The sequence below is a fragment of the Amia ocellicauda genome, chromosome 22, assembly GCF_036373705.1.
Source record: "Amia ocellicauda isolate fAmiCal2 chromosome 22, fAmiCal2.hap1, whole genome shotgun sequence".
Taxonomy (NCBI): Eukaryota; Metazoa; Chordata; class Actinopteri; order Amiiformes; family Amiidae; genus Amia; species Amia ocellicauda.
In genome coordinates, this window is record NC_089871.1 from 8372357 (window position 1) to 8386821 (window position 14465).

Below are 14465 nucleotides of genomic sequence, written 5' to 3' on the forward strand. Positions count from 1 at the left end.
TCTTGAAGTGTAAGCCAGTCACAGTCCTGGTTCCCATGCAGGAGTGTGATTTCACCCTGTTCAAATTGGAAATTGAAATCTGTGCTTCTTCCATAACCCAAACCTGTAGCTTTTCTGATTTCTGTTATAGACTGCTCCAAAAAATACTGTTCTGACTATAGGCCAGCCAGTCCATGACATTATAATTCATCAGGGGCTCCTTTAAATTGAAAGAAGTCCTAACATTAACATTTACTACAGGATCTATACAGAGTGCTGTGTTGGTTTTGTGGTTAGAGCCCAGTGCTTTACAATGTTGAAAAGGGGATCCATATGTCAAAGTGACTGCAAAAGTCTTCTAATAACTATTTTTCAACTTCTAACACAGTAGTTTTAAGCACATCACATCCCTAGACAGGAAGTTTGTGTTGTTAATGTTAATGTTAATGTTTTGGGGGGTGTGTGTAAGGGAGGGAGAAATTGTGATTTTCTCAGAGGTATGAGCCTTGCTTCTAATCAAAGATAATTAAAGACATGAAACGCACTTCTTGGCACTTTTTAAAACGCATCATTCATTAAAAGCACAGCCACCATCTGTGTGTGTGGGTACATGTGTGTGTTGTTGCATTACAATTAACAACTATTAAAACACATCTAAATAAAATACCTCACATGGAGCTCAGTGCTGTGACGGACTGTTTTGATAGGTTTCAAATCTGTGACCCATATCAGTGTTGAGAACAGCGTGTTTGTTTTTCTGACTCAGTCATCTCCTCTAGAATGAACAATTAGAGCTGGTTTTACAGTTTGCCGCGAAGATCACCAGTCGTAAAAATAAGTTTCTCGATGACTTTGGCTTTGGTCGACGTTGCTTAGTCTGGTCTCTTTCTTTCAAACAGTGGTGCGAATAACAGGAATCATTTTGCGTTGTTGTCCCCCTTCTTACAGGACCAAGATAAAGAATATGTGGGATTTGCCACGCTGCCAAACCAGGTTCACCGTAAATCTGTGAAGAAAGGATTCGACTTCACGCTCATGGTGGCAGGTACGCACACCCCTCCCTGTTGAGTCTACCTGCACCCACCCACTATCCATACTGTGGGAAGGTTCATGCCCATGGACAAGGTGGTCCAATGCAGAGGACCAGGAGGTTCCCAGGTTAAACTCCCACTCTGCCCCTGACGATATTTTACCCCAAGCAAGTAACTGATCATGAAGTCCTGAAAATCTGCACTTCAGTTGTCAGGAACCGGGCAGAGTTGTACCCTGATCTCCAGCTTTGTGTAGAGTTGTCTGCTTAAGGGCTGCTGATAACAGGAAAGCATTTTAATGCACTACGTGAAAAGAATGAAGAAACCTGAAATTCACTCAACACTGAGGTGATGACAGACCTCCTTTCCAATCGACAGCCGTCCCCATTTCATTCAATATTGGTCGGATATCTCCCTTGGGACCACTTGCTGACCAGCCTGGCCAGGGATTTCTCACAGCCCATACTGATCCCCCTTCTCTGGTTACAGGGGAATCCGGTCTAGGGAAATCCACATTGGTGAACAGCCTTTTTCTGACAGACCTTTACAAGGACAGGAAGTTGCTGAATGCTGAGGGTGAGTCAGAATCTTCAGGCCTGTGACGATATCCTGCTGACAAGTTCTTCCAGGGTTCAGATGCCCAGAGTCTGGGAGTGACCGCTTCCTGTATGTCTCCCTGTCCAGAGAGGATCACGCAGACCGTGGAGATCACCAAGCACACGGTGGACATTGAGGAGAAGGGGGTGAAGCTGAAGCTCACCATCGTGGACACACCCGGCTTCGGGGACGCCGTCAACAACACCGAGTGGTGAGGGCGGCCATGCTGGAGAGGGGGTCCTGGACTTCTGTGGGACGGATGTCATTATCTGTCCAGTTGGCACACGCTTTTAACCATATTTACTAAAAATTATAATAATCTATCCATGTTTCTTCACCCCCCCCATACAGCTGGAAGTCAGTGGCAGACTACATCGACCAGCAGTTTGAGCAGTACTTCAGGGACGAGAGCGGCCTGAACCGCAAGAACATCCAGGACAACCGCGTGCACTGCTGCCTATACTTCATATCCCCCTTCGGCCACGGGTGAGGACCACCGCTGGGCATCTCCAAACACTGGTCTTGAGTGTTTGAGAGTGTGTGAGAGTGTACTGTGACCCTCATCAACAATTCCAGCAAAGCTAATGGAGGTTCACACTTTCCTTCTGTCTTGTTTTCTTGTCATCTTGGGTCCACTGGGCCTTCAGACAGTGTACTGGTGCCACTGCACAATCCATGAAAACGTGGTTGTTGTTGTTTTGTTTTCGTTTTTTTAATCAGTGCCCAGATTTCAATACTTCCTGTATTTGGTGTTGATTTAATACTGAGTTCGACAGCCTTTGTGGGAGGGTGTGTTGTGACACAGAGAGACTCCCACAGGGCTAAGCTTTCCCTCCAGCTCAGGAGGAAACCGCAGACTCTTGAATTCCTACAGAGTGACAGGGCCAATGGAGCTGAAAGTGTGTGTTCAGCAGCTCTTAATCCAAGAATAGAGGATATATCCTGTAGACTGCTGCCATCTGTTGGACTAAGTATGTCCCACACCACTTCACAAATAGACTTGGTAGGATGACTCAACATAACATTTTTTTAATTCTCACTCCTCTTTGCTCTGTACCTTAACTGTGGTGGTGGTGGTGGTGGTGGTGGTGGTGGTGGTGGTGGTGGTGGTGGTGTTGTTGTTGTTGTTTTTAGTTTTCTTTTGTATTCTTTGACGTATTGTTTGGCATTTTAAATACGAACTTTGGTTTGTAAACCTTTTGCCTCACACTCAGTTTAGTGGCCAAATCCTTTACTTGCCTTTGCCTTTTAAACTTGGATCCATGAAGCAGTTATTTTCATCCCATTTGTTCAGAGAAGTGTTGGCGTGTGTGTGTAGCCATGGCCGTGACTATGTCAGCGTGACCCTGTGCTTTGTGCTCTGTGCCCCAGCCTCAGGCCTCTGGATGTAGAGTTCATGAAGGCGCTCCACGAGAAGGTGAACATCGTGCCAGTGTTGGCCAAGGCAGACACCCTCACTCCCTCTGAGGTGAAGAAAAAGAAAATGAAGGTAGGAGCCGGCCCTGTCGTGCCGTCCTCTTGGCAGCCTTCCTCAGCCCCAGTCACCTGTATTGCCTTCGTTAGAAAACCAGAGAATTTCAAAGGAATGCTTTGCACATTGATGCTCCAAAGAGTAAATCGAATCTAAATTTTACAAATGAATACTCCCTTCAGTCCTTGAGAGTTTTGTTTCATACTGAATTTGTGAGCATCTCGCAGTATCTACTCCTCTCTTCTCCACAAACGCAGCCTATGTGTGCAGAGAGTATCACAATCTGAGGTGATGGAGAGCAGGGGGTTGTGGCTATGTAGAGCAACTGCTTGGCATGGCATCCTGCGACAATGCCCATGTAACAGCTCTCTCTCTCGGGCCTGCAGATTCGGGAGGAGATAGAGCAGTACGGCATCAAAATCTACCAGTTCCCCGACTGCGACTCAGACGAGGACGAAGACTTCAAACAGCAAGACCAGGAGCTGAAGGTGAGCCATCTACCTTTCTCTTCCTCGGTTGGTGTGTGTTTTGATAACTTGTGTTCCTGTCAGAACTTATTATACCTGCCAGTTTTAGGCTTTCACCTGTTACCATGGGATGGGTGCTGCAGTGTCCGTCTTCTCGTTTCATTACATACGTTCATGTGCCTCTTTTGCAGCAACGAGAAGTCTTTAAAAAAAAAAAAAAAAAAAAATCCATAATCAATAAGCATCAAAAGTGAACCTCCTTTGCTCTGCAAGGTGCGCAGTATTGTGAGAGCCAGGATCCGCAGCCCAGGGAGCTCAGTGGCGTGGTTTTCCATCACTTCAGTCACATTCCAGGACAGAGAGAAAACATTTTTGGGGGGGGGGGAGGGGGCGGGTTTCAAGAAGCGAAAAGTTTTAAGAACACCAGAGCCCTGCAAAGTCACTTGTGACGCACATGTATTGATCTCTGCAGCGAGCACACAAAGGAGGGATGCTCCTGAATGCCAAATCAGGTCTCTGGCTTTTAACAATGTGTTGTGCTGCTCTCCTCGTCTCCTTTGTTCTGGGAGGGGTGCGTCTTTGTGTGTGTGTGTGTGTGTCTGTGTCAGTCTGAAGTTTCTGAAACGGCCTGCTGGAGAGAACTGCAGTGCAGCATTTCCGACTGCATTGCTGCATTCCTGACTGAATCGTCGCGCTGCTGTTCTCTCCTCCCAGGACAGCATTCCCTTCGCCGTCATCGGCAGCAACACAGTAGTGGAAGCCAAGGGAAAGCGGGTTCGAGGACGGCTGTACCCCTGGGGCATCGTCGAAGGTACATCACCAGCATCCCACTCTGACACAGGGCCCCCCCCTCAGAGCACTGCCCACACACATGTGCCAGTTTCTCCTAAGAACAAACTTGTACACAATTAATCTACTTGACAAGTCCTATTTAAGTTTGTTTTATGTTTTTGTAAGACCTCGATCTTCCCCGTGGCCAAACTGCAAACTCCTGAGTAAGTTCATTAGGAGGACAGTTTGCCCACCGGGAGACATTTGCCTCCTAAATGACTTTGGGTTAAAACCTCATCCTGTTTGGAAATTACACTTTATTTACAAATCAGACCAGGTACTGGCCCCAGGTACTGACCCAACTTCAATGGCACTCATGTGGCACTGATGGTTTCATTCTAAGAAAGATGGACAAGTTGTTGTTGTTGCAGTGGAAAACTCGTCGCACTGCGACTTCGTGAAGCTGCGCAACATGCTCGTACGCACGCACATGCAGGACCTGAAGGATGTGACGCGGGAGACGCACTACGAGAACTACCGCGCGCACTGCATTCAGAGCATGACCCGCATGGTGGTGAAGGAGAGGAACCGCAAGTAAGGGGCTCAGATACATACATACATGCACGCATAGGTACCAGTGCTGCATGGTTTGGGTCTGTGACTAGTGTGTCTGTGTTTGTATTAATCCATATTAATGTTTCGTCTTTAAGAAAATTGACTTTAGAATAAACCTGCATCCAGCCAGTCAGCCAATAGAGGTTGCTGTGGGGAAATGGAAATCTGACACCACACATAATAAAGCCCATCTAGTTTAAGTTTCTCATCCCCCCCAAACTATACACCACGCACACACGGGTCTTGAAGGGTACGGTACACGTCTTGCCGCATTGTAACGCTGTGCTGCTGTTTCCTGCCTGTGTAGCAAGCTGACCCGGGAGAGTGGCACGGACTTCCCCATCCCCCCGGCGCCGGGGGTGAACGACAGCGAGACCGAGAAGCTGATCCGGGAGAAAGACGAGGAGGTACGGGACGCCGAGGACTCCTGAGCCGCCATCTGGCCCAGCGGCCTCAGTACAGGATAGGCCACATGACCACGGGCCCCAGGGGCGAGTGCCAATGGGCTGTGATAGAGCGCGCTCCTGTGGTGGGAGGGTGCATAGCGCGGGCCCTTTACCCTTCCCATCACTATTGGCCTCCGAATCTTTGTAGTAACACATGGGAACAGCAGTGTGGGAGTCTTTCAAGCAGGGGTCTCCGTGCCCTTGGGGAGTAGATGAGGGCTTCTGTGTGTTTAGTTATTTAGGTCCCCTCCTCCCTTTTTTTTAGGCAGGAATCCATGTTTTATAGCTGGAAACACAGTACCAAAAATGTGTTACTAAACAAACAAGCCTAGCTTCAGTCGCATACATGGTTGTGCGTCTCTTCTGCTGCAATGGCCTTTTTCCGGCTGTTTGATTTTCAAAGCAGCAGTTCTGCTCGAGAGGGAGATGCCTGCCCGTGTCAGCAGATACATACTTTAAATCTGTCGTCTCACGTACCAGGGGAAGCAGTTATGCCACTGCAGCTGAACGGTCCAGTTTCTGAAAGGTCCCAATGGTATTAGAATCCAGTGCTGTGCACTGGTTTAACTAGTTTGACACTGGTACACGGTTTTATTTTTAGTTTGTTTGTGCTATTTGTTAAGCTGTAGTAAAACAAAAATAATAGGTTTACATTTCTTTATTTCTGCCAGAAATTATTTTATTTATTTGTCTGTCATCATTTTGCATTAAAATAATTTGTAACGCTGTCTTCAGAATTCTGCAATGTGGTTTCACAGCCTCTGTCTGGCTGACGTTGCCTGGGCCAACACAAAACACTAACTTCTTAAAAAGCATCTAGTGTGTAAATCCTTCATGCTGCAGGCATGATGTTTGCACAGTATGGCTGGATTTGTTGTCCCAAAGCAATAAAACCATTAATTCCACCTTGCCTAGGTTTCCCCTCACCAACTTCAGAGAGACTTTGAACTTGAGTTGAAATAAAGTCAAGTTTGTAATCTATGCTGGATTGGCTTGTAAACTCTTAATAAAATGAAATGCCTTCCTCAATGAATGCACTTCTTTAACGGCATCATCGGAAGCCGGTCTCACCTGCTGAAGGAACGCTCCCCCGTGGTTTGCCTCGAGCTCCCGTCCGGGGTTGCACACGTCTGCACGGCACCGCTTGAAGACATTTCAGGGGAAGACACTCATAGAAACGAATTTCTTTGTCCAGAGCCTTTCACAGATCCCATCAAGAGCCAGCCCCCCATCTTTGTCCAACCATGATCCACACAAATTTCAGGATTTCCTGGTAATATCCCACACTATTATGAAAACAAAATCCCTGGGATAATGATTACATGATTCACAGAAACAATGGTATGTTCGTATTCACACCCACATAGAAATATCCTCACATGCAAATAACTACTCGACAACCTTTGCTCATTCTCGGCTTGTTTCCCTCGACAAGACTATAATGTACTCTGAGTGGTACATCTTGGAGATGTACAGTATCCCACAAGCACTGTCATTGCAAATCAAAGGTATTCACCAAAACTAATTGACAGACAGGCAGGATGAACACTGCATCTGTATTCAGAAGGTTATGGGGTTACATTGCATAGATTGTGAAGAATATGCAGAATAATATCCCATTTGAGGAAGAAAAAAAACAAAACAATTTGTACTATTCCACCCCATTGCTTGGTTACAGATAAATATAAATTAATTAAATACATATAAATTGCTACACACACAAACAAATATTAAAGAATGAAATCTATAAAAAAAAAAAAGGTTATATGAAGCTTTTATACTGTACTGTTTTGTTTGAAAAAGCATGCTGTCCACAGTAATGCTTGTACATCAACAATAACAGCGTGAGAAAGTCACTCGCTGGCTCCAGACCCGTTTCCCTGCAGAACGGCCCACAGCCCTGGCCAGTCACTGCGTGTGTATGGTACACGTCAATCAGGGATTACAAAGTGCCGCGTCCGTCTGTCCGTCTTATATAATGAACACGGTTCAGATTTCTATGGCTTCCTGTCTCACTCCCTGGCTCCAGTCAGATCTTGCCTCAGGGGGTCTTTCTGTCAGGCCTATTGTTGCTGCGCTTTTGAACTGGTGAACAGGACACAGTTTCCATGTCACCGAGTCCCTGAATGACGTGATGTTGCATTGACACGCTACAAAAGCTGTCCCCATGCAATAAGAAAAAACAAAAGCTATGGACTGGGGGCTCTCTGGCTATGCGTTTCTAAAAGTCCCATTGAGCATTTGGGCCAGCCCCCCATACTCTTTTAGAGCAGTCTGTTTTGGAGGGGTGATTTATAGGGGTGTGTGTTTGTGAGCTATAGCTTGGATCAGGGGTTCTCAACCCTGGTCCTGGAGTACCCCCTACCCTGCTGGTTTTTGTTCCAACCGAGCTCTCAATTGCTTAATTGAACCTTAATTGAAGTAACAATCTGCATAGATATAACTTTAAATTTGGTAATAAAAGAGCTGTTTTTTTTATAAGTTATTTATACAAGTCTATTCTTAACTTAAAGTCCCAACTGTTTAAAATAATTAAAAGACTAATGTAAAGCCAAATTGTAATTTAGAGATATCTCAAAATAAAATAAACAAGATCTCAAATTCAATTAGAGATCTCTCAAATAGGACAGGAAGTCGACTCGAGATGTCTTGAAATGGAGTTAGTTTTAGATATCTGCAATTCCATTTAAGATATCTTAAATTGTATTTTTAGATATCTCAATTACAAATTATGCTTGCCATATAGATTTGGGGGGTCTACACATCCCCCCAGCCCAGGTGCAATGGAATGCCGCAATTGTTCTCGAGGTTCTACACAGATTACTGACAGTTTTATCGTGTGTCTGTGTGTATACTGTAAATAGACAAACATTGCTCATCTCGGTCTCTCCTCTTGTGCCTCTCAGCTGCGGCGGATGCAGGAAATGCTACAGAAGATCCAGGAACAGATGCACGGCCAAAAAGAGGGATCTTAACCCCCTCCCCCGGCACCGCCTGTACAAAATCAGTCCAGTCTGACTGTCCTAAAACTACCCCCCCAACCCCCTCCCCACTTCCATTCATTCTCAGCCCCAACTAGGAAAATAAAATAAACCGAAGACAAGAACAAACAAAAACGAAACAAAAGAAAAACACTAAGACATAGTAACCCCTTTTCCTAGTTGTCCTTTGTCTGCATTGCCATACTTGTCACCTCTCTGGACAGTAGCGTAGGACCGGGAGACGTCCACGGGGAGGTTTAAGATGTGGCCCGAGGGTGGCGCTCCTGTTTCACCCTATTTGAAATGTATTAAAGAGCGCCCGCTGCCTGGCCCTGGTTTGTTTAAAAGATGCAGTGTTCCTTATTCTGGTGTCAGGGTTTTATTCCCACCACCTTCTCTTCACTCAAGTTTTCAAACTGAAAGTTTTACACTCTGGAAAGATTTTTTATTTTATTTTAATTTTTAAAAGCCCTTATCCCTGTGTATAAATGTAACTGGACATGTTCACAGTAGCCTCGGTTTAGACTTTCCAGTGAATGTATGACACATCTATTGTTATGGTTATTGTTATTATTTACAGTTCACAGGACCCCTCTGCTGCACACTGGGTTCAGTACTGTTGTGAGTCGGGCTGTGGAGTCCGAGGCCCGGTGCGTCAGAGACCGGCGTCTCTCCCTCAGGTCCAGTGTGCAGTCGGTCGCATTGCAAACAGAAACCAATCGTATTTTTATTTTCCAAATGTGTGTTTGGTTTTTATGAATGGATAAAGCAGAATTTAAGTTTTTTCTGTCTGTGTAATGGATGGTACTCTCTGTTCGGATTTCTGTAAGACGTTGTCCCCGCACTGTGTGTCAATGACCTCCCCTCATACAAGAACCTGGATGTGTAAAAGTCACGGGTGGATTTCTTAATGACCCTCCATGAGAACAGCTCTGTACTGTCTGTCTGCAACGGTCTGGGGAAGCCCTTTTATTTTGCCATTGCAACCCGGCCTCCCCACTCTGGCCCTGTAGGCCCGGCTCTCTGCTAGGTTTCTTCCAAACCAGGCTCTCGATCACCTGACCGAACCTGTAATGAAACCAATTTCCTTTTATCAGACCATTTATATAGAGAGAGATTCCGATATTTCTAGGTTCCCATCAAAACCACACAAGTAACCTGTAACTGCCAACTCTTTAGGAGCCGATAAACACCTGACATGTCTGACCTGTCTCGATGCAGGGAGGGATGAGCGCGATTCTGTTTCTTAAGCGGCCAAGGTCCCAGCTGTAAACACACATGCAGAGGGGGTGGTGCGTATGCTTGTGCGTGTGTGTGGGTCTACAGGACCAGGGATGAAGTTCAACGAGGGACCCCCTCCAGGCTTGGTAATGGGAGGGGTTTCCTGAACACTTCCAGGCAGTAATAATGTTCTTGGGTTGGTGAAAGAAATCTGAAGTCTTACGGCCCCTCATCTCGTAAGATCATCCCTCCTGCTGCGTGTTTACGGCAGTGTGCTTCACAGCCCAATAAACATGAAGACGTTTGTCAGAACAAGAAACTTGCCTGTGCTTGTCTTTGTTAAGATATCCAGATTTTTTTTTTTTAATTAAGACAGACCAATTGCCAATCTTTAGGCTGATTCAAAAGGAAACTTCACACCCAAGCTGCAGAACAAAAACAAAACGTGACGCACTAACCGTCACTCAAAACACACTAGTACTGGAGTTGCTTCCTCCTCACTATGTTTGTCATGTGAGTTGAGTGGCCGGGTCAGTCATGCTTTATTGTGACCATAGTGCAGAGGGTGCTGATGTTATTAGCACAAGTGGGGGGAATTACCTTGGGTGATTAAGCAGGCATGTGATTTCATTGGCATATCAGGGATCAGAGAAGTTATTATTCATGATGTAACCCTTTTCTGTCATTTTTCGCCAAATAGAAGATTTAACTAGTATGCAGAAGAGTTTTTTTTATTTTTTTTTGTTTTTCATTCTTTGTTTCTTTGCCCCAAATCCTGGAGTACTTAAATTGAAAATCAACTGAAAATTCAGTTCTGGATATTGTCACAGGTCGTGATCCAGAATGATTGGGTTACGCAAAGAAACACAATGTACCACGTGGACCTGCTTTAAGGGCCACGTCCAGTCTGAGCATTCGATTGTGAGCGTGTCTGTTGGCGGCGATAAGATTCTTATCATTTATCTTATTTTATTTTTGCATTTTTAAATGAAGAAATACTTTCTCTTGTAAAGCCCCAATGTTTTAGTTTAGTATAATTTATCATAATTTAAATTGAAAATAGTTGGAGAGTTTTAAATGATGAGCCCAAAGTTTCAAAGGTTATTTTTCTTTTTAATGCAATATCTCATTAAAAAACAGAGGGTGTCTGTGTGTGGGGGGGGAGGTCTGTAGATTTACATTAATTAAACTGAGTTCAAAATGAAATGTACATTTATTATAAGGAATACCTTATTTATAAAGAGGGTTTGGGTAAAGAGAAGGTGGTGTTCGAAATTCCTTTTTTTAAGTTTGTTTTTGTCGATTTTGTGCAGGAAAAAACCACCAGTGGTTTAATTCAAGGGATTTAATTTAATGTATTAAAACAAGAAAGAAAAAATAAGGATTTTATTGGTTTACGTTTAGTTTTGTGGATGAAAGTCAGTGGATTTGGGCGTCATTGTGACATATCTGCTGAATTACATTTGTTCATTTTTCTGTTTCACTGTTATATTGCAGTTTGTTGAAAGGGAACACTACGTCTTCCTGCACCACCGGAGGTGGGTTTGGGTTGTTTTTCTTAACATTTGTTCTCCCATTTTTTGTTTTTTATTTTGCTTTCCATTTTTGTCATAAATGCATTTATTAAATATGTTCATATAATAAATAACTTTATAAATTCATAGAGGTCAAAAATAAATATTTCTACTTGCAACAAAACATTGTATACAATAATAAAAAATAAAAAAAATGAAAATACTTCCTGTTTTTTGGTGGTCTTTTTGGGTGACTAAGTGAGAGGGGTGATTCAAAATCATCTGAAAACAAATTAACCAGAAAAATAGTTTGCCATTAACCCTTTAACTCAAACTCATGAAGAATATTCAAAACAATGGAATTAAGATAAAATCGGTTGTTTTATTTTTAAATGCTGTATTCATTTAATTTCATGGTTTTATTTGAATTGTTAAATTGAGAGACCACTAGATGGCAGGCTTTCATGAAACTGCCTCTTCAAATATATTGAGAAAGCACGAACGGTGCAAGTGTGAGTGTCTCTTATACTTAATACAGAAGATACTTAATACGAGACGATGTTTTGAGCTGGGGGCACTGCCGCCCAAATGTAAAAGACGAGCAAGGTTTTCAAAACTGAAAAAAAAAAAAAAAACTACATTAAAATAAAACACCAAAACTAACCTTCCAATGGAGTCTTACCTTTAGAATATATTTTCTCCACATTAAATCTAATTTTCATTGCAGGATGTAGTTAATTTGTGCCCTAAAAATGTCCTATGTTGTGACATTTTCTTTAAAAATATAATGATTGTTCTTGTAAAAACGAATTTTAAATAAAAAACGTGTAAATGTAACCATGACCAAAACGGTTTGTTTTAGATTCTTCAAAGCGTCTTAAATGAGACTTGTGCTGTAACGGTAATCATTTTGGGCATATCTGAGCCCTATCATTTTTTATTTTATTTTTTAACAAAAAGTAATTCTACCTTAAATAAAATTAGAATAGTTTTGCACTGATCAGTTTACCACAATGTTTTTTAATAAAGCATTATTTGTTTGGATGACCAATTTCAAACATCACACCATAGGCCCATGATGACACACCACAGGATACTATTAAGATTGAATGATATGATGATTTGTGAAATATAAAATTAAGAAATACAATGGACAATTGGAAAAAAAAAAACAGACTTTTAATTTTGGTTTTAAAAGCAACATGAGTACAGTAAGATACAGTATGGACAGTAACAGCCAGCCCATTAACGGTACACAATTTTTTATGGTACATTTTCAAGTCAGACATATCTAGTGACCACATAAAAAAGGGCTCTACTAGTGAGTGTGGAAAAAATAAGGTGACATTTCTTAAAGTAGGTGGAAAAAATTTAAATGTAAGAATTCTGCGCATGTGGGGTAATCTAAAATCATAGACTTTAAGAACAATTGCATAAAAGACACCTATGGAAGATGCGTCTCATCAGGAGGGGTTGAAAAGTATTAACTGATCATGCAAGCGCACTTTTGAATTTTTCCGTCATCATTGGAAGCAACGATGAGGGTTTTGGCTCCGAGATTTGATTGAGAACTTCTGAATGGTAGGAGCATTTGCGGTCAGGTTTTTGTGGCCATATAAACACACGGTTAACACCAAGTTGCTTCATGCAGCTCACTTCCACTTCTTCTTCGAGGCTCTTTGCAAGTTGTCCGACATATGGATGGTTGTCATATTTGACTAAAACGAACCTTCCAACATCCACCTTATTAGCATGGACTCTCTCAGCAGGATCATTACTCATCCTTGCTCAGTACACTGACATTCTTTCTTTAATCGTGGACATCTACAACAAAACAGAATAAATACAGGTTTCCATATGTTGGTGAAAGACATGTATTATGCTCCATTAGTAAAACAATTTATAAGCTTATGCTTTGCTAGAATATTATCACTTAAAATACTACATGAACTACAGGTAAATAATGTATGCTGCCTTTATACAAATACATAGTACATCTTAGAAGACTAAACAAACATGGAAATTTAATGTCAAATACCCATCACACCATAGGATTTTTTTCTGACTTCTGATTCCAAATAGGCACTTCAAGCCACTTATTTAATGTCTTGGCCTTGAACCTATTGTTATTCCTTAGTTTTCAATGCAAGATAGCCAATTTATAATAATATAGAATTAAAAATTCCTTTTCTATACGTCACACCAAAGGACACAGCCAAAATGTACACGTCCTATAGTGCGGTACAGATGTTAAATATTATATATATAAATTTGCAAGAGATTAATTTACCTTGATTTATGTGCAGGGGGTCCTCCTGAGACATGCTGATGTCCTGTAGTCAAAAATGAAGTCCAGTCATATCCAAAAATGCAGATTAACTTCGATTAGATTCTTTGCAGATTAACCATCACACTGATTTTGGTGACAGCTTTTTAAAATTAATTTCTTAACACTGTGATACAGCAGCAACTGTAGAATCAGTTGAGCAGCCATACATTGCATTTTTTATGCATAAAAAAAATGGAGTTTATACAAAATTATTAGAACTGCACACCTCCAGGGACATTTTATCGGTTTGGAGTGAAAAGTCAAACATGAAATGTTCCTTCTTTACTAAAACAACAGGGCATAAGTTAGTCCTTAGTAAATTGTTTTATGTAATATAAAATTAAATATGAATACATCTAATTGAATATCAATTATGTTGCTAGTACATGAAAATGGTTGCGTTTTTGTGTTTTGCCATTTTTAATTATTGGCTGCTTTATCAATTTGTTTGTATTTTGCAGGCAGGATCTTAATATATAGTCGTATAATACACATATACAGCCACACACACGAATCATGGTCACATAGCGATGAGAAAAAACAGATTAATAGCCATTACTACTAGGCCTCCTCCTACTACTACACACACACACACACACGTGTCTGTGAGCAGAGGATTATTGGTCGGCCGATCGCAACACGGAATCAACACAAAACACTATCGTTTCCATAATACACAGCAACTCCCCTGCACCCCTCAATTGCAGGACATGTGAGCTTGCCATCCACACACACGTGTATCTGAACTTCCTCACAGAGTAAATGGCGGTTCGCGTCCTGTACCCTGGCCTGATCCGACCACCTCCACACGGCGAAGTGGAAAATCAGCATCACGTAGGAACACAGTCCGCCGGATAACCGCGTCAGCAAGATAACGTGGCAGAAGTCTGGCTTTTTCCGGTCCTCGTAGCAAGTTTAAAGGCCGAGTAAGTTAGCAAGGGAGAAAACCTGACCAATTCTCCGATTAATTGAATCCGACTGATTAGCCTGAATTAGTTAAACCGGGTCCGAGGAACGGCAGCGCTGAAAACAAACTCGTCTTA

The 14465-nt window shown here is 42.5% G+C and overlaps 1 protein-coding gene and 1 long non-coding RNA gene across 5 annotated transcripts in view; one reads left to right on the forward strand and one right to left on the reverse strand.

Moving 5' to 3' along the window:
• Positions 1-11314, forward strand: part of LOC136718339 (septin-4) — a 55078-nt gene extending 43764 nt beyond the window's left edge. For all 4 annotated transcript variants that reach the window (XM_066696039.1, XM_066696041.1, XM_066696040.1 and 1 more), the window contains exons 2-11: positions 928-1024; positions 1500-1586; positions 1695-1818; positions 1959-2093; positions 2979-3096; positions 3465-3566; positions 4260-4356; positions 4748-4910; positions 5239-5338; positions 8284-11314. In XM_066696039.1, coding sequence (XP_066552136.1) covers positions 928-1024; positions 1500-1586; positions 1695-1818; positions 1959-2093; positions 2979-3096; positions 3465-3566; positions 4260-4356; positions 4748-4910; positions 5239-5338; positions 8284-8352 — 1092 coding nt within the window. In that variant the 3' untranslated portion in view covers positions 8353-11314. The remainder of the gene's footprint in view (positions 1-927; positions 1025-1499; positions 1587-1694; positions 1819-1958; positions 2094-2978; positions 3097-3464; positions 3567-4259; positions 4357-4747; positions 4911-5238; positions 5339-8283) is intronic.
• Positions 11315-12255: 941 nt separating this feature from the next.
• The window catches only part of LOC136717996 (uncharacterized), a 2681-nt gene continuing 471 nt past the window's right edge, over positions 12256-14465 (reverse strand). The window contains exons 2-3 of the long non-coding RNA XR_010805252.1: positions 13384-13426; positions 12256-12917 (exon numbers count right to left, since the gene is read on the reverse strand). This is a non-coding gene — a long non-coding RNA (uncharacterized LOC136717996). The remainder of the gene's footprint in view (positions 12918-13383; positions 13427-14465) is intronic.